Below are 18,510 nucleotides of genomic sequence, written 5' to 3'. Positions count from 1 at the left end.
TGTACAGTTCCCCCTTACTCCAAAACAGACCTCAGTGATCTAAGAATCTAAATCCCTGCCCTCTGCACCAGTTCCTCAACCACACATTCAGGTCCCGTATCTCCCTGTTCCTGCTCTCGCCAGCACGAGGAACTGGAAGCAAACCAGAGATAACAACCCTGGAGGTCCTGCTTTACAGCATTTTTCTGAGCTCTCTAAAGTCATGCTGCAGAATATTCATCCCCGTCTTTCCGACATCGTTTGTGCCGACATGCACTACCACTTCCGCCGGCTGTTCACCTTCGCCCTTGAGGATTTTCTGCACTCTGTCCGTGACATCCTGGATCCTGGCACCAGGAAGGCAGCACACCATCCTCGTCCTCGAATCCCATCTGTTCCTGCAGAAACCCCTGTCCGTACCTCTCACAATGGAGTCTCCAACTACAATGGCGTTGCCTGACGTTGGCCTCTTTGGTTTTGGCTCAACAGCCCTTTTTGCTTCGCAAGCCAGTCCGCCGCTCAGTGTGATAACGTCTTCTGTCCCGACAGCTTCTAAGTGGGTGAACCTGTTCACAAGAGGTACAACACCCGGGGACGTTTGCATTCCATGTTTCCCTCCCTTTCTCACCGTCACCCACCTTCTCTCTTCCAGTACCTTAGGTGTAACAATCTTACTGTAGGACTTGTCGAGGAACAACTCCGTTTCTCGGACGAACCTGAGATCATCCACTTGCTTCTCCAGTTCCCCAATGCGGTCCATCAGGAACTGCACCTGGATGCACTTCTCACATTTGTAGCAGCCAGAGGCACTAGCAGTGACCTTAACCTCCCGCATACTGCAAGCATCACACGGAATTAGCTTGCTTGACATCTCCTTCTTTCGTCTCTCCCTCTCCAGCCTTTTGCATAGCCTCCTCTCCTCAGCCGAAGACTCTCAAGCCAAAGACTCGCACTTTTCTCACAGGGCACTTCCCTCACAAAGCCGCTCCCTCACTCCCTCACCCAGACCCTCAAGTCCTGGCAACATCGTCATAAATCATCTCCGCATTCTTTCCACCGTAGTCAAGTCATGTATTTCTTTATCAACATGTATTGATAACGGTACAATCAAATTTATATGTGATGCAGCTTTACAGGCCCACAAACACAAGAACACACACATAATGTGCAATAATAGTAATACAATAAATTAATGATCAGTAAAACTGGGACATACAGTCAGTGAGTCATAGTCATGGAGTCAGTGTGCAAACAACCTTGGGTGCTGTCTGTACGGAGTTTGCACATTGTCACGTTCGCACTTTTGTATCATATTTGTAAACCAACAACTGCAGTTTCATGTTTCTACATTTTGTCCCCCCCCCCCCCCCCCCCCCCCCACAATCAGTCCGAAAAAGGGTTTTGACCTAAAACATCACCTATCCATGTTCTCTAGACATGCTGCCGGACCCACTGTGTTACACCAGCACTTTGTGTCATTTTCTTGTAAGCCAGCATCTGCAGTTCCTTGTTTCTGCAGATAATCGGGTTGTTTTGATGCATCTCTGAATGTTGTATCTGACTTCATCATTTTGTGTATAAACAAGATGTTAAGTGTCAAATCTCGAGAACAGCTCACTCTAAATCAAAGGACCTGATTGTAATGAGTCCAATCTACACTGATAAATGCTAATTCAACACGAGGCAGCTCCTCTAAGTTTGTAGAGGCAGAGTCATATCACTCTAAACTTGTCCTATCCTGTCTAAACGTTTCTTAAACTTTGCAATAGTACCAGCCTCAACTACCTCTGGCAGCTCGTTCTATGCGCCCACCACCCTTTGTGTAAAAAAAGTTACCCTCGGGTTCCTATTAAATCTTCCCCCCCCTTTACCTTAAACCTATGTCCTTTGATTCTCGATTCCTCTACTCTGGGCAAGAGACTCTGTGCGTTTACCTAGTCTATTCTCTCATGATTTTATACACCCCGATACGATCAACCCTCATCCTCCTGTGCTCCAAGGAATAGAATTCTAGCCTGCTCTACCTCCCTCTCAGGCCCTCGAGTTCTGACAACATCTTTCCAATTAGAATGGTGGCTGTACAAGATGAATTTGTAATGTTGTTAAAGCCTTAGCGATGTGTTAGAGGCCACGATCTACTGTCAAGATGAAAGGGAGACTCTGAGCATTCGCTGCTTCTGTCGCCGAAATGGTACAAACCCTTCAGGCAAGATTTATGTGTGAGCATCCAGAGGTTGATATCTGAGCGGCGCTGCTCTATGTTTAGTTTCATGGGGAGTGCATCTTGCTGACTGGCTAATTGTGGATATGCACTGAGTGGCGCCGTCAGCGATGGCAGCCTCGCCAACGGTCTGTCTGTCTTTTCGTCTGCTTTGTTATTTTTTGTGTGTTTTAAAAGTATGTGTTAACATTCTCTGGTTTGTTTTATGTGAGGGGGAGAGGGGGAAACTTTTTTCAATCTCCTACCTTGCCGGAGATGCGCTTGCTTTCCGGACCGTATCTCCGGTCGCTCTGCGGCCTAACGTCATGGAGCTGGCAGCCTTCCTGAAGACTGACTTTGAGCCCCACCGTGGGGCCGTGGACTTATCATCGGAGCCTGGGATCGACGCTCCAACCATAGCCTGCGGATTTCAACATCGAGGAGCTCGCAGTCTCGGGTAGAGACCGATGTCGGGAAGCTCCATAGTTGTAGGAGGTTCGACCAACCCCGACCCGGGGTCCGATCGCCTGGCGCGGGGAGCTGAGATCCCCCCGATGCGAGAGCTCGACCACCCCGACGTGGATTGGTCGACTGCCGGCTGCGGGAGCCAAGATCGCCACGACAACGGAAGGTTCAAGTACCCCGACCGCGAGAGAACATAGAATTGAACTTTTTTTGCCTTCCATCACAGTGAAGAATATGGGGGAGTCACTGTGGTGGATGTTCATGTTAAAACTTTGTTTGGGAGTCTTGTTGATCTTTATTGATGTGACTGTATGACAAATCAAATTTCTCGTATGTTGCAAAACATACATGGCTAATAGAGTGCTATTATGATTATGATGAAAGCTGTGCAGGTCAAGAGTATTTAATTGTTGTATTCACTGAAAAGAGAACAATGAAACTGGTACTTACTGGAGGTTTACAGGCCTGTATATGCAATAGCACACAGATAAATAGAAAACAATCAATAATGTAACAGATTATTAACATGGATAGGTGATGTTTTGGGTCCGACGAAGGGTGCCACAGTGGCGCAGCAGTAGAATTGCTGCCTTATAACACCAGAGGCCTGGGTTCGATCCTGACTACGGGTGCTATTTGTACAGAGTTTGTACGTTCTCCCTTTGTCCGCGTGGGTAATCTCCGGGTGCTCCAGTTTCTTCCCACATTCGAAAGATGTACAGATTTGTAGGTCAATTGTAAATTGTCCCTAAATCGTAATCATAATCATACTTTATTAGCTATGTATGTTTTGCAACATACGAGGAAATTGATTTGCCATACAGTCATACCAATAAAAAGCAACAGAACACACAAAATACATTTTAACATAAACATCCACCACAGTGACTCCTCCACATTCCTCACTGTGATGGAAGGCGAAAAAAAAGTTAAATCTGTGGTCGGGGGCCTCGAGCCTTCTGTTGTCAGGGCGATCTTGGCTCCCGTAGCCGGTGGTCGAGCCTTCTGCATCGGGGCGATCAAGCTCCCGCATCAGGAGGATCTCAGCTCCCCCACGCTGGACGATCGGACGGCGGGTCGGGGCAAGTCGAACCGCTTGCAACTTTGGAGCTTCCCGACATCAGTCTCTACCCAAGACTGTTAAATTGTTAATTATTAAAGCAGAGATTGACAGATTCTTGATTAGTAAGAGTGTCAAAGGTTACAGGGTGAAGGCAGGAGGATGAGGTTGAGAGATAGATCACCCATCATTGAAGGGCAGAGTAGACTCGATGGGCCGAATGGCCTAATCCTGCTCCTGTGACTTATGAACTTACTCCAGCACTTTATGTATTAACCAGTATCTACAACCTTTATTTCTGAATTATTATCAGTATCACCAGGCAACAAAAGCTTTTTACTGTACCTCGGTATACGAGACAATACACTAAACTTATAATTCAAAAACCGAAGTCCAGGGCAATTTTTTTTACATAGAGGGTGGTGAGTGCCTGGTACGCACTGCCAAGCAAAGGTCCTATAGCAAGCAAGATGGACCACTCCTTCTAAATGCAATGGGCTGACTTGTAGTATGCAACAGAGCGGAACATGGACCTTTTTTTCAACCATTTCAGTAACCCGCCCAGACCCGACTCTCAGTGTAATCAACGTTGCGGGTGAACAGTTTGTGTTAATAAATTATAATTCTGAATATGAGGAGAAGATTTTTCCCAAATAACTTTTATTTTTACGAGGATGTTTCCGTAACCGGCTTCCGGCTCCACACTAGTATCCCATGGGACCTTTGGTGCGGAGACGGATGCCGGTTACGGAAATGGGGCCCCCGAAAATTACCCATGAATCTGCCCATGACCGTACTACGTCTTTTTCGTCGAGTGATCTATCTTGCTTGCTATAGGATCTTTGCTGCCAAGGGTGGTTATGACTAACTGAAAGTCTTTTAAAGACCACTAACGTATCTGCTTCAACCATCATCCCTGGTTTCCTCCTACATCCCACAGACATGAAGGTTTGTATGTTAATTGGCCCCCAGTAAATTGCCCCTAGTGTGTATGGAGTGGATGAAAGGAAGCGGAATAACATAGAATTAGTGTGAACGGGTTGTCAATGGTCGGCAAGGACTCGTTTGGTGTAAGTGCCTGTTTCCATGTTGTATTTTGCAATCAATCAATACTGAATTGTAAAGGAAAGTCTTGAGTGGGCCAGTCAAGCTTTCTTCCCCCACCCTGACAATCAGTCAAAAGAAGGTCCTGGCCCGAACCGTCACTTATCCATGTCTGAGTTACACCAGCATTTATGTTTTTTTTTTTGACTGGGCCAAAGATAGACACAAAGTGCTGGAGTAACTCAGCGGGTCAGGCAGCATCTCTGGAGAAAAGTAATAGGGGATGCTTAGGGTTGGGACCCTTCTTCCGACTAAAAGATAGAGGTGGCGGGAGGGGGAGGGAAGAGAGGGACTGGAGGCAAGAAAAGGCCAGAACCAGAGCCGGCTACACATGCCCTCAGGAAGGGTGGAGTCCATAATGGCCCATTGTTGGCTGGGGAAGATGTGCTGACTATAGGGATGCGAACAGTGGAACTAGTAGACTGGTTAGTCAAAAAAAATAATCCGAAATGGGTGCAAACGTGAATGGAAATTTGACTGAAACGCTGAACTAATCATTCTGAATAGCTAAATCACCTACATTTTGTACTACTACAAATTGCAGCAACCATCAAAAACAAATAATAATCCTTTAATCAAATTTTTGGATTGTTTACAGGCCCTCATTAAGTCAGACTAGAAAGATGCATAGTCTGAGAATAAGAAGCTGTCGTTTGGGTAATAACTCTCCTGCTTTTGTGTGTACTAATGAAACTATTGGCCAGATTTAGCTTCTGGGGAAGGTGATTATGCAAATTGTGTTGTCTTTCGTAATAAAGCAGCAAGCCTCTCAATGCCTTCATTAGCGAGGTTCCAAGAAGCTGAAGGAAGTAGCATAATATCCATCTACTCCCAGGCAAAGAGTACCAATTATTGTCCACTATCACTAACTACGTGTGTTCAGTCGAGAATTTAGACATTAAAGCTTTTCCAAAATGGAGCCATATTTTTTTTTTTCTCCTTAAAATGTGCTTTCAGTTGCTCACATGACAACCCACCCTTTATCAACCTAAATCGCCTCCAATTCACTTAAACTTTAGACTTTAGAGACACAGCATTGAAACAGGCCCTTCGGCCCACCGAATCCTGCCCTATCCATTATGCATTATAGCGTCACCTATCCATGTTCTCCAGAAATGCTGCCTGACCAGCTGAGTTACTGCTGCACTTTGTGTCCATATCAGTATTCAGTATTTCTTTAATATCATTTTCACTGAGTACTCGCATACACAGAGGAAACGAAAAAACGTTGCTCGATCAGTTTCCATTCAGTGTAGTTAATAAAAAAGGATAAATACATAGAGCTTTAAAACAAATTAAAATTACCATCTAAAAACAGAAAGTAGGCCTAAAATTTACAAAAGAATAAAAACAGACATCCCGACCAACAGTGGCTTTACTTTGACAGGTGCCTAACTGTCAAAGTATGGACGAGGTTGAATGTGTATTCAATGAATATTTAATCTATTCTGCTCTAAATCTTTCCATGCAGGTATGAAAGTAATTATCTAATAAATAACCATATTGTCACATTGCAATATAATGGATTCATACTGTCTTATCCATAATGCCAGCAGAAATTTCTACTTCAGAATAACTCCTTAAAAATTTGATGCATATAATTTGCAGAGTTGATGCGTAATTGCGATTAGAACAAAATATTAAAGGCCCAGCAAATTAAAGAAGCATTTAGTGTAATTGTGAATTTAAGGCACTTTATTCATTTAAGAAAATTAAAGTTTAGTTTGGTTTAGAGATACAGCATGGAAACAGGCCTTTAAAGTTGAGTCCACACCAACCATCTATAACCCATTCACACAAGTTCTATGTTATCCCACTTTCACAAGTCTTTGGGATGTGTGAGGAAACCAGAACACACAGAGGAAACCCACATGGTCGCAGGGAGTATGTGCAAACACCACACAGTAGCACCCGGGGTCAGGATCGATCTTCGGTCTCTGGCACTGTGAGGCAGCGTCTTTACCTCGTTGGTAGGTAAACTAACAAGAAGGAGTTCCAGTTCTAATGAAAAGACACAAAATGCTGGAATAACTCAGCGGGACAGGGAGCATCTTTGGAGAACATGGATAGGTGACTTTTCAGGGCGGGACCGTGAGATGGGTCGTGACCCAAAAGATGACCTATCCATGTTCTCCAGGGAAGTTGCCTGACCCGCTGAGTTATTCTAGCATTTTGTGTCTTTCCTTGATAAACCAGCATCTGTAGTTTCTCGTTTCTACATATTAAAGTACAGGTAGTTAGTTGTGGTAGAAGGAATGCTGCACAGTATTTGCATAATTCTGTCAATGATTGTATATGTGTTTTTCACCTGTGACTGCCTGTCTGACAGTCTTTCCATCTTCCTCCTTGTGAACGTAACAGCCTGTGTGGTTATATCTTCGTTACTATTCGTGTTTTATGTGTTGTTTGAGTTGTTCCTCGTACGTGGAGCAAGTCATATGTGCGGCTAGTTATTCTGTGGCTCAGAAATACTTTTAACAAACAAATGGAGATTATATCTATTGTTCGCCATCCTTTCTTTACACACCCTGCAAGTTTTTTGTAACGTACAGCGATCAAAATACAGATGTGCCACTCTAACTTCCTTCTTTGTCCTTTCCACCTCGTTCTTTCGTAAATTTACCCAAATGTATTCACCCTGATGGAATACTCACCTGTTTATGAAATGAGCCATAAAATTAAACATTATATGTGGAGAATGCATTGTAAATTGGGTAGGCTTCTTCGAGTGTTGATCTGCATTTGAGACATCCTTTAAAGGTGTACTTGCAGAAATTGCAAGTTGAAGGTTGTTGTGAGAGGATTAAAGGTATTGTTTAAAAAAATTAAAGCTTGATCCTCATTTCCAAATAATTTGGGGTTAGACAGCAGATCTATGATAAAAGCATAAACTAGATGAACAGCATGAACCTTTGTTACATAAACATCAAGGTAGCACTGTAACACGTTATCCATTTATACACGCCTGCTCTGTTGGCTTCTATTAATCAATGTGTATAGCAGATGCATTGTGTGGCTTCAAAGTCCCCTGAGTGCCACATAGAGCTCTCTCTCTCTCTCTCACTCTCTCTGCATCCATTTGTCTGAGAACTGTCATCTGTGCAGTCCCTGGTTTTAATTGCAACGTGATGTACAACACTGTGGAATGTAGTCAGCACTCAGCCGGTTTGAAGTGGGCGACAACCCTGTGGCATTATCAGTAATGTTCTTCTAAAAACCGTCGGATCAGCATCCACTCTCAACAAATGCTGCGCTTGGAGCGGCTATTTCTGGTTGCATTGTGAAATATCTTTTAGAATGTCGGGTACCGGCTGAGGTGTGCCATGGTGTAGAGGGCCTGGAAGTCCACCAGCCCAGTATTTGTCTCCCTGTGACCTCCTGACAAAGACTTTGGGGCACTGAGGGGTTGGCAGTGGATTATTTGATAACTATATTTCAATGCGGATTTTACACAAGATGTTGCATTATGCTGGCAAGACATGCCCCTGTTTGAGTATCTGAAGGGGCTGCTCCTCAAGTTTAGTTTAGTTTAGAGATACAGCGTGGAATCAGGCCCTGCAGCCCACCGAAGTTGCACCGACTAATAATTATCCTGTACACTAATTCTATCCTAAACACGAGGGACAATGTCAATTAACCTAAAAAAAATGCACATTTTTGGAATGTAGGAAGAAACCGGGGCACCCTAGAGAATCCATGCGGTCACTCGAAGAACGTGCAAACTCCATACAGACAGCACCCGTAGTCAGGATCAAACCCGGGTCTCTGGCGCTGTGAGGCAACAACTTTACCACTGCGCCACTGTCAGCCTCAGTATTGACTGCATTTTAGCCCCCGCTCCTGATCTTTGGTCACTCAATACAGAGGGGGGAAGAGTCCGTCAGTCGGCGAGGGTTGGGAAGCCCCTGTCGGTTTGCTCCTAGGTCTGGCCAACATGGCCATTGACGGATCCGGGTAGTCGGGGTTACTGCCCGAGTCGACTGCCTGCCCTTCTTCATGGCCCACGCCTTTGCTCGCGTGTCCCTTCCGTGAACGCTGGTATCCCTGAGTCCCACCTTACCTTTTATTTTCTCCACCCCCCCCCCCCATTCCTCCTCATCTCTCCTATCTGATGCCCTTTTGCCTCATTTTTATCTCTAGCCTTTGCCAGACTCCACCAATTTCACTCCCGGTGCCCCTCACCTGTATCCACCCGTCATTTCCCAGGCTTTGTCCAGCGCCATCTCTCTCTTCCAGCATTTTCCCCCTACTCCATCAACCTGATATAAAATGTCATCTGTCCATCCCCTCCATAGATGCTGCCTGACCCACTTGGTCCTGCCAGCACTTTGTTTTTTTGCTCCAATTCTGTCCTTACGATCAGCCAAACACCTACAGATTTTCTGCCAATCAAGCCAAACTCAAGTACAATAGATAGAGTAAAGGGGAAGATACAGAGTGCTGAATATAGTTCTCAGCTTTGTAGCGCATCAGTTCCATAGACATAGATACATAGACAATAGGTGCAGGAGTAGGCCATTTGGCTCCTCGAGCCAGCACCCTATTCAATGTGATTATGACTGATCATCCACAATCAGTACCCCGTTCCTGCTTTTTCCCCATACCCCTTGCTTCCACTTGCCCTAAGAGCTCTAACTCCCTCTTGAATGCATCCAGTGAATCGGCCTCCACTGCCTTCTGAGGCAGAGAATTCCACAAATTCATAACTCTCTGTGTGAAAAAGTTTTTCCTCATCTCAGTTCTAAATGGCCTACCCCTTATTCTTAAACTGTGGCCCCTGTTTCTGGACTCCCCCAACATCGGGAACATGTTTCCTGCATCCAGCGTGTCCAAGCCCTTAATAATTTAATATGTTTCTATAACATTCCCTCTCATCTTTCTAAATTCCAGTGAATGCAAGCCCAGTCGCTCCATTCTTTCATCATATGACAGTCCTGCCATCCCGGGAATTAACCTCGTGAACCTACGCTGCACTCCGTTTCAATAAGATCCCATCTCATCCTTTTAAACTCCAGAGTGTACAAGCCCAGCTACTCCATTCTTTCATCATATGACAGTCCTGCCATCCCGGGAATTAACCTCGTGAACCTACGCTGCACTCCCTCAATAGCAAGAATGTCCTTCCTCAAATTAGGAGACCAAAGCTACACACAATACTCCAGGTGTGGTCTCACCAGGGCCCTGTACAACTGCAGAAGAACCTCTTTGCTCCTATACACAACTCCTCTCGTTATGAAGGCCAACGTGCCATTAGCTTTCTTCACTGACTGTTGTACCTGTATGCTTCCTTTCAGTGACTGATGTACTAGGACACCCAGGTCTCGTTGTACTTCCCCTTTTCCGAACCTGACAACATTCCAATAATTATCTGCCTTCCTGTTCTGACCTCCAAAGTGGATAACCTCACATTTATCCACATTATACTGCATACAGGTTCGACCAGTCCTGACGCGAGGTTTGATCGCCCGGCGCGGGGGAGCTGACATCCCCCCGATGCGGGAGCTTGATCGCCTCGACGCGGAGGGCCCGAACGCTGCCGGCTACGGGAGTCAAGATCATCCCGTCAACGGGGGCTCGAGGTCCACGACCGAGGAAGAACAAAAGGAAGAGACTTGAACTTTGGTGGATGTTCATGTTAAAATGTGTTTTCGAGTGATCTGTTGCTTTTAATTGTATCACTGACCTGGCCAATAAAATGTTTGTACTTGGCGAATAAAGTGTGATTCTGATTCTGATCTGTCATGCATCTGCCCTCTCACCGAACCTGTCCAAGTCATTTTGCATCCTCGTAGCATCCTCTTCACAATTCACACTGCCACCCAGCTTTGTGTCATCTGCAAATTTGCTAATGTTACTTTTAATTCCTTCATCTAAATCATTAGATTAAGTGCAATGTCCGCAATGGGGTAGAGGTGAATAGAACAGTGCCCTAGTTTATGGATAGATTGTGCAGAAACCTGATAACAGAGGGGAAGAATCTATTCCCAAGTCTGGTGGTGCGAGCTTTCAAGCTTCTGTACCTTCTTCCAGACGGGAGCAGGAAGGAGTAACAAGGATGAGACAAGTCTTTGATTATGTTCTCCACTCTTCAGAGGCAGTGTGAAGTGTAGATGGAGTCATCTGGTCTGTGTGATGGACTGAACTACATCTAAAACTCTATGCAATTTCTCATGGTCTTGGGCAGAGCTCAACCATGTCCACTTTGGCCCCATAGTTGCTGATTGGGCATGTACTCCACCATGCTTCCTGAAGTCGATAACTCACATTTTCTAGTGTTAGGCCCGTGAACAAAATGTTACCTGGTCACTGCGTCTCGGGCGAACCTTCTTCTGCGTCTAACTGTTAGCTCCAAATTTCTGAGCATCTATTCCACGCAGTAATTTGTTCCCAGAAACCAACTTACAAAGAGGAATTGTTTGATTACATGGCCACTTGTCACCGTGCAGCCTGAGGAACCTGCAGTCCATGAGTTACTTTTGAATAGCCAGCAGGAGTAACATTACATTTGGCATGATAATGTGTGAGTACTTTGATTAATTATTAATTTGGAGCACATTTGCACAAGAAAGATGCAAACACAGCAACTACACAGCAGCTTTTTGGATATAAAACCTGTTGTACATCACATTGATGACCTCAATGAATATTGCAAGGCAGAGAGAGCGTCAGCGCTCAATTGCTCTAGGAAACGTTAAAAGCAGGAACCGAGGGAAATATTTTTTTGTTTATCACCTATGTTTCATACCATCTCGGGAGCTTTCTAGATAAAGTCAAGTTTAATGTAGAAACAAGGAAGTACAGAATCTGGCTTATATCAAAGATAGACACAAAGTGCTGGAGTAACTCAATGGGTCAGGCAGCATCTCTGGAGTGAAAGAATGGGTGGCATTTCGGGTTGGAGTCCGAAGAGCCCGACCTGCAACGTCATCCACCCTTTTTCTCCAGAGATGCTGCCTGATCCGATGAGTTACTCCAGCACTTTGTGTCTGTCTAAAGTCAGGTTAAAGTTTAGTATCTTTTACTAAACTGCGCAGTAAATGTTTGAATAGGAACCCAAATTTATCCATTGGCAAAACAAGTCTGAAGAAGGGTCCTGACGTGAAACATCACCAGTCCATGTTCCCCAGGGATGCTGCCTGACCCATCAAGTTACTTCAGCATATTGTGTCTATCTTTGGTATAAACCAGCATCTGCAGTTCCTTTTTATTATATTTAAAAAACAAGTTTTTGTTGATTGAAAGATACAGCTTTGAAAGAGGCCCTTCGGCCCACCGAGTCCACGCCAACCATCGATGACACGTTCACACTAGTTCTATGTTATCCCATTTTCTCAAGCTCTCCCTACACACTAGGAGCAATTTTACAGTGTCCATGCACGTCTTTGGAATGTGGGAGGAAACAGGAGCACCCAGAGCAAACCCACGAGGTCACAGCGCCACTGTTATTCGAATAATTTACCCTCTGTGCAATTGCTTCATTGACTGGGGAAGATAAATTTGTTATATGTTCTTGAGGCAATGTAGCTTCAAATTTGATTCTCCGTGTTATCTGTTGATTCCAAGCAACAGTGGTGAAATGTTTATTTGATGGTGAGTTCCTAGAGACCTGGAACTCAGTGGGTGAAGAGTGCAGGAGTAGATGAAAGTGGTACAGTGGCGCAGTGGTAGAGCCGCTGTCTCATAGCACCAGAGACCCGGATTTGATTTTGACCTCTGGTCCTGTGTGTGTGGAGTTTGCACGTTTTTCCTGTGACTACATGGGTTTCCTCCGAGTGCCCTGGTTTCCGCCCACATCCCAAAGACGTGCAGGTTTGTAGGTTAATTGGCTTCTGTAAATTACCCCTGGTTATCCCTAGAGTGGAAGAGAAATAGGGTTAATATAGAACTAGTGTGAACGGGTGATCAATGGTCGGTGTGGACTCAGTGGGCCGAGAGCATAGAATGGCACAAACCCACAATGTCTGCGCCGAACATGATGCCATATTACGCTGATCTCATCTGCCTATACATGATCTATATCCCTTTATTACTTGCAATGGACGACCAGAACCGCACTCAATACTCCAAAGGCAGTCTAATCAAGGTCCTAGATTTTGTTTCTGTGCTTTTGTTTTTGTTTCAATCAATCAATCATTGAGTATCTTGCTAATAACCCAATAGTCTCGGTGCTGATTGGGATAAAAGGTGTCCTCTTTATGGATAGTGAGCCTGAGAGAGAAAAAATGAGGACGTTTTGACTTTAGACGTTAGACATGCAGTGCGGAAACAGGCCCTTCGGCCCACTGAGTCTGCACCGTCCTGTGATGACCCCGCACACTAACACTTTCCTGCACATTAGGGACAATTTAGAATTTTAGAAGCCAATTAACCTGCAAACCTGTATGTGGTAGCCACTTAGCTTCACCCTGTCTTCAATCATAGTGACTAAAGGAAAGATTCCTTGAACAAAATGAAAATCTGTCACTATACTGTATATCTTTGGAGTGTGAGAGGAAATCGGAGCACCTGGAGAAAACCCATGCGGTCACGTGGAGAACGTACAAAACTCCGTTCAGACAGCACCTGCAGTCAGGATCGAACCCGGGTTTCTGGTGTAAAGCAGCAATTCTACCACTGCGCCACCGTACTGCCCCAATTTATTATTAATAAAATGTGTTCACTTTTGTCATGCCAGTGACCAGTACATTGTTTGTCTTCACAGAGGCAAGACTAGAAGTCAGCCAACTAAAGCGAAACTTGGTGGTGACGGAGAATGACAATATTCGCCTGAGCTGTGTCATCACAAACCAAACCAGCACCGACTCTCAATTTTCTGTCCAGTGGTACGTTCAACGCTCCCAAGAGGAAGCGGACAGGCTGATTCTGAGATCAAACCGGGATTGCATGTTCGAATACGGCAACGAGTTGTTGGGGCACGAGAGGATGGAGAGACTGCAGGCAGCAAAGACTTCCAGTGGCCATTACACCTTGGTCATACACAAGGCTGACGTCGATGATAGTGGCAAATACTACTGCCTGGTGCAGGAATGGCTGCTGAGTCCCAACAACAACTGGTATAAAGTTGGAATCAACATGTCGGGATTGACTTACGTCACCGTACAGCGACCAGGTACTCAATCTTTCATCCCCCTCCTCTCTTCCCTGGGCCCCACCTGGACGCTCACTATCTCACCTACCCATGTTCTCCAGAGTTGCTGCCTGAGTTACAGTTCCTTGTGTTCCCCCCTGAAATTTTCCTTTATATCTTCTATTAAATTCTGAATCATGCATACTTGTGAATAACACTGTGAAGTATTATCTTTAGAGTAATATCTAAAATGTGAAGTAATATTAAACAGTTATCTGAGGGGTGGAGTATTATCTGAGGGGTGGAGTATTTTTCTGAGGGGTGGAGTATTTTTCTGAGGGGTGGAGTATTTTTCTGAGGGGTGGAGTATTTTTCTGAGGGGTGGAGTATTATCCGAGAGGTGGAGTATTATCCGAGAGGTGGAGTATTATCCGAGAGGTGGAGTATTATCTGAGGGGTGGAGTATTATCTGAGGGGTGATTATGTGAGGGGTGGAGTATTACGTGAGGGCTGGAATATTCTCTGAGATTTGGAGTATTCTCTGAGGGTTGGAGTATTGTCTGAGATGCTCCCACTTATCTACCTTGATAATCCAACAAGAAAATACAAACTGCTGGAGTAAGTCAATGGGTCGGGCAGCATCTGCAGGGGGAATTGGACAGGCGATGTTTCAGTCGGACCAAAGATCCCGATCTGAAACTTCATCTGACCATTCCCTCCACAGATGCTGCCTGACCTACTGAGTTCTTACTGCACTTGCCGTTAATCTGCACAATTAGTTTCTGATGGCTCTGCTCTTATTGAGAAATGAGCAGAGAGTGTTGTGCACATGTCTTGCTCCATGATGGGTGGTGGTCTGTATCATCCTTCTGAAATTGTCCTTTTTTCTTGCCTTAAATGAAGATTCAAAAGCTATTGCAGATCTTGTTTCCTGGCAGAAGACATCAGATTAATCCGACTAATTACAATTTAAGTCCAAGTTATTATCATCTCCTAAGGATTTCAGAGTTATTTGCAGTGTTAATGGAATTGTAATATCCCACAAAATGCTCTGGTGCTCAATTTCAATTTTGTGGCCATTACACCCGAGTGGACTTGCCCTGAGCAGTTGCCTCTTTTGATTTGCATGTCAACTAAACTGAATGATTCAGCCTCGGGGTGATTATACTTTGTCTTTAGCTTAGTTTAGTTTAAAGACACAACTTGCAAACAGGCCCTTCGGCCCACTGAGTCAATGCTGACTATCGATCACCCATTCACACGAGTTCTGTTCCCTCCCTCAAAACTCTCTCCACTCCTTAAAAACCGGGGGCAATTTGCAGAGGCCGATTAACCTCCAAACCCGCAGGTCTTGCGTCAGCCTTCCACGCCCCTTTCATTGAGGTGCTGCCAGATTCTCTTGCTCTTGACCCTACCTCATTCCGTTATTGCACGTTAGTTGTGTTTAACTTCCTGCACTACAATCTTTGTACCATTCTGCTGTGTCCGCATTTATCATTTTATTTATTGTTGTTTCTATCATTACTATTTTTCACTGTGAACTTAATGAGCTCATGCAAGCAAGGAATTACATTGTACTCTGGTGTGTCTGACAATAAATTTATATATTTCCATCTGAACCAAGAACCAAAATCCACTTTCGTTCGGTCCCCAAAGAGAGAACATTGAGTATAACAATGAATACTGGTGGTCAGCTCGGCTATAAACTAATACAGCACCTTAATAGTCAAGAGTGTTTTATTGTTATATATCCCAAAACGGAACAATGAAATTATTACTTGCAGCAGCTCAAATACTGCTCAGTAGATACCATAATAAACAGCAAAAAGAAGATCAGTAAATTAAGACAAAACTATATAGGTCAAAAACAAAGCCTGAATTTCCTAGCGCCAATAAGGCAGTTTGTAGTTTGGACCTTACTTGGTGTTTGTAGTGCTCAAGAGCCTGATGGATGCTTTAAAGAAGATGTTCCTGAACCTGGAGGTCATGGTTTTCAGGTTCCAGTACCTTCTTCCTGATGGTTGGAGTGAAACGAGAGCATGGCCAGGGTGGTGTGGGTCCTAAATAATAAATAATAATAATGATAATAAACTTTATTACGGACTCGAGCTCCAGACAAGGGGCAACATTACATTAAAAAAAATGCATTGCATATTAAATATCATAAAGTAGATATAAAATATTAGTATACCACTTATAAAAGCATCATAAATTATATATTTTTAAAAACACAATACATAAGTTAAAAATCCAGATTAAAAGAATGATCAATGTCCGACAACGATACCAGTGTCTCCACAACTGGGATTCGTAGCGTGTAGTGCTAACCCTTATGTTTGACAAGGCCACAATAATTACATTTTTAGAGTCATTTACCCTGCAAATGAATTTATACATGTGATGTCTTAGAATAGCTTCTAAAGTACTGACTCCTGCAGCCACAAACATATTACTGGCACTACACCATCTAGGTTTCCTTAGCAGTGTTCTCATGGCATCGTTATATGCCACCTTTAGTCTCTGCAAACATGTCTTTCCATAGTTCGACCACAGGTGCGCAGTGTAGAGTGGTGTGCAGTATGCTCCTTGATGAAGCTGGTTGCCTTTTTGAAGCAGCACCTCCTATAGATCCCTTCGATGGTGTGGAGGTCAGTACCCGTGATGGACAAGGCAGTGTCCACCACATTTTGTAACCTCTTTCGTTCCTGGGCGTTGGAATTGCTGAAACAGGCTGTGACGCAATCAGTCAATATGCTCCCTACTGTACACCTTTAGAAGTTCAAGAACACATTTATTGACATACCAAAGCTCCACAAACCAGATGCGTTGATGGGCTTCACCTAAACCAAACACAACTAATCCAAACATAGCTGGATGCTGAGGAAATTTAATTTTCCACTTGGCCTGCCCAGCATCATTTGCAGAATTTCCCACCAGATTGAATAATAATGAAACTTGAGCAATCAAACTTCCTATTAATTAAATTAACATTTTGTGTAACCTCCACAGATAACAATTTGCAGACAGTGAAGATGGAAAGGGCAATTTCCGTGCCAGAGAACGGTCAGATTCGATTGGATTGCAAGATCAGCAACCGAACCAACTTGGACTCCCAACTCTCAGTGGTGTGGTTTGCACAGAATTCCCTGGATACAGACAAATATCCCATTTTCAGCCTGAACCGGAATTCTGTTTTTCAGTATGGTAGCTCAACGGACAACATGATGAGACTGAGGAATAGACTGCAATATGAGAAACCTACCAACGATTTGTACAGTTTGATACTTCAGAAGGCCACCATCTCTGACACTGGCAGCTACTACTGTTATGTGGAGGAGTGGGCAGTCGATCCCAATAATATGTGGTACAAACTAGGAGAGGATCAATCTGGATTAACGACTGTCACCGTACAGCAACCAGGTACAGTAGAGTTGTTTCAGTGTGGGGAAATGTGTGCTTCCCATTACCATGAGATGCTAAAACATCACGTCACCACTTTGGGAAAACGTTTAACTCATAGTTGTATGGTTCAATTAGCTTTTATTAACAAATAGTCATGGAATTGTAGAGTCATACAGCACGGAAACAGCCTAACTCGTCCACACTGGTCTATATGCTCCATCCAAGTGAGTTCCTATTTGTCCTCATTTGGCCCATATTCCTCTCAACCTTTCCTGTCATGTAACTGTCCATGTGTCTTTTAAATGTTGTTACAGTACCTGCCTCAAATACCTCCTCTGGCAGCTTGTTTAGATTTCCTATTAAATCTTCCCTCTCTTACCTTAAACCTTTGCTCTCTTGTTTTTGATTCCCCTACTCTGGGTAAATGACTGTGCATTCACCCTATCTATTGTCCACGATTAATACACATCTTTGAGATCATCTATATATAACCTGTCAAAATCAATGCATTTTGGTTATCCACTTAGTGGGAAATGTTTCTCATTATTGACTCAATCATAGATTCATATAGCATGTCCTTTGGCACAACTTTAGTTTAACGGGTGGCACAGTTGTGCAGCGGTAGAATTGCTGCCTCACAGCACCAGAGACCTGGGTTCGATCCTGACCTCAGGTGCTGTCTGTACGGAATTTAAACGTTCTCCCTGTAACCGTGTGAGTTTTCTCCAGGTGTTCTGGTTTCCTCCCACACTTCAAAGATGTACAGGTTTGTAGGTTAATTGGCGTTGGTAATTTGTCCCAAGTGGTAGGATAGTGATGGTGTATGGGGATTGCTGGCCAGTGTGGACTCGATGGGCCGAAGAGCCTATTTTTGCACCGTATCACTAAATTATACTAAACAAATGGTTTACTTTGTCTGTGAACATTCACACAAGAGTGGGGTGTGGATAAAGGATAAAACAGCAGTGTGGCCAGCCAGCTGTCTACAGTAAATTTGGCATCTACAGGGGTCATCTTGCAAAGCACAGATGATATTAAATGTACAAAGCCAAGCAATCAAATCGAATGTTTTAGTGTTGTCCTGCCAGAGGCAATCTCTTTAAAAACTCATTAACACTACCGATGTTAATATTGACTGAATCAGAATCTGACTTTGTTTTTTTTTAACTAATTAAATTGAAATATCACACAAGCATTGTAACATTTAATGATTCTATAACAACATTTAAAAGA

At 44.0% G+C, this 18,510-nt stretch overlaps 1 protein-coding gene across 1 annotated transcript in view; it reads left to right on the top strand.

The window, feature by feature from the left end:
* The window catches only part of igsf3 (immunoglobulin superfamily member 3), a 148,666-nt gene that overhangs the window by 121,742 nt on the left and 8,414 nt on the right, over nt 1-18,510 (top strand). Inside the window, exons 7-8 of the mRNA XM_033032995.1 lie at nt 13,510-13,917; nt 16,885-17,295. Coding sequence (XP_032888886.1) covers nt 13,510-13,917; nt 16,885-17,295 — 819 coding nt within the window. The remainder of the gene's footprint in view (nt 1-13,509; nt 13,918-16,884; nt 17,296-18,510) is intronic.

The sequence above is a fragment of the Amblyraja radiata genome, chromosome 14 (genome assembly GCF_010909765.2).
Source record: "Amblyraja radiata isolate CabotCenter1 chromosome 14, sAmbRad1.1.pri, whole genome shotgun sequence".
Classification (NCBI taxonomy): Eukaryota; Metazoa; Chordata; class Chondrichthyes; order Rajiformes; family Rajidae; genus Amblyraja; species Amblyraja radiata.
Note: the sequence above shows the minus strand (reverse complement) of the source record. Positions and strands in the feature narration are given on the sequence as shown.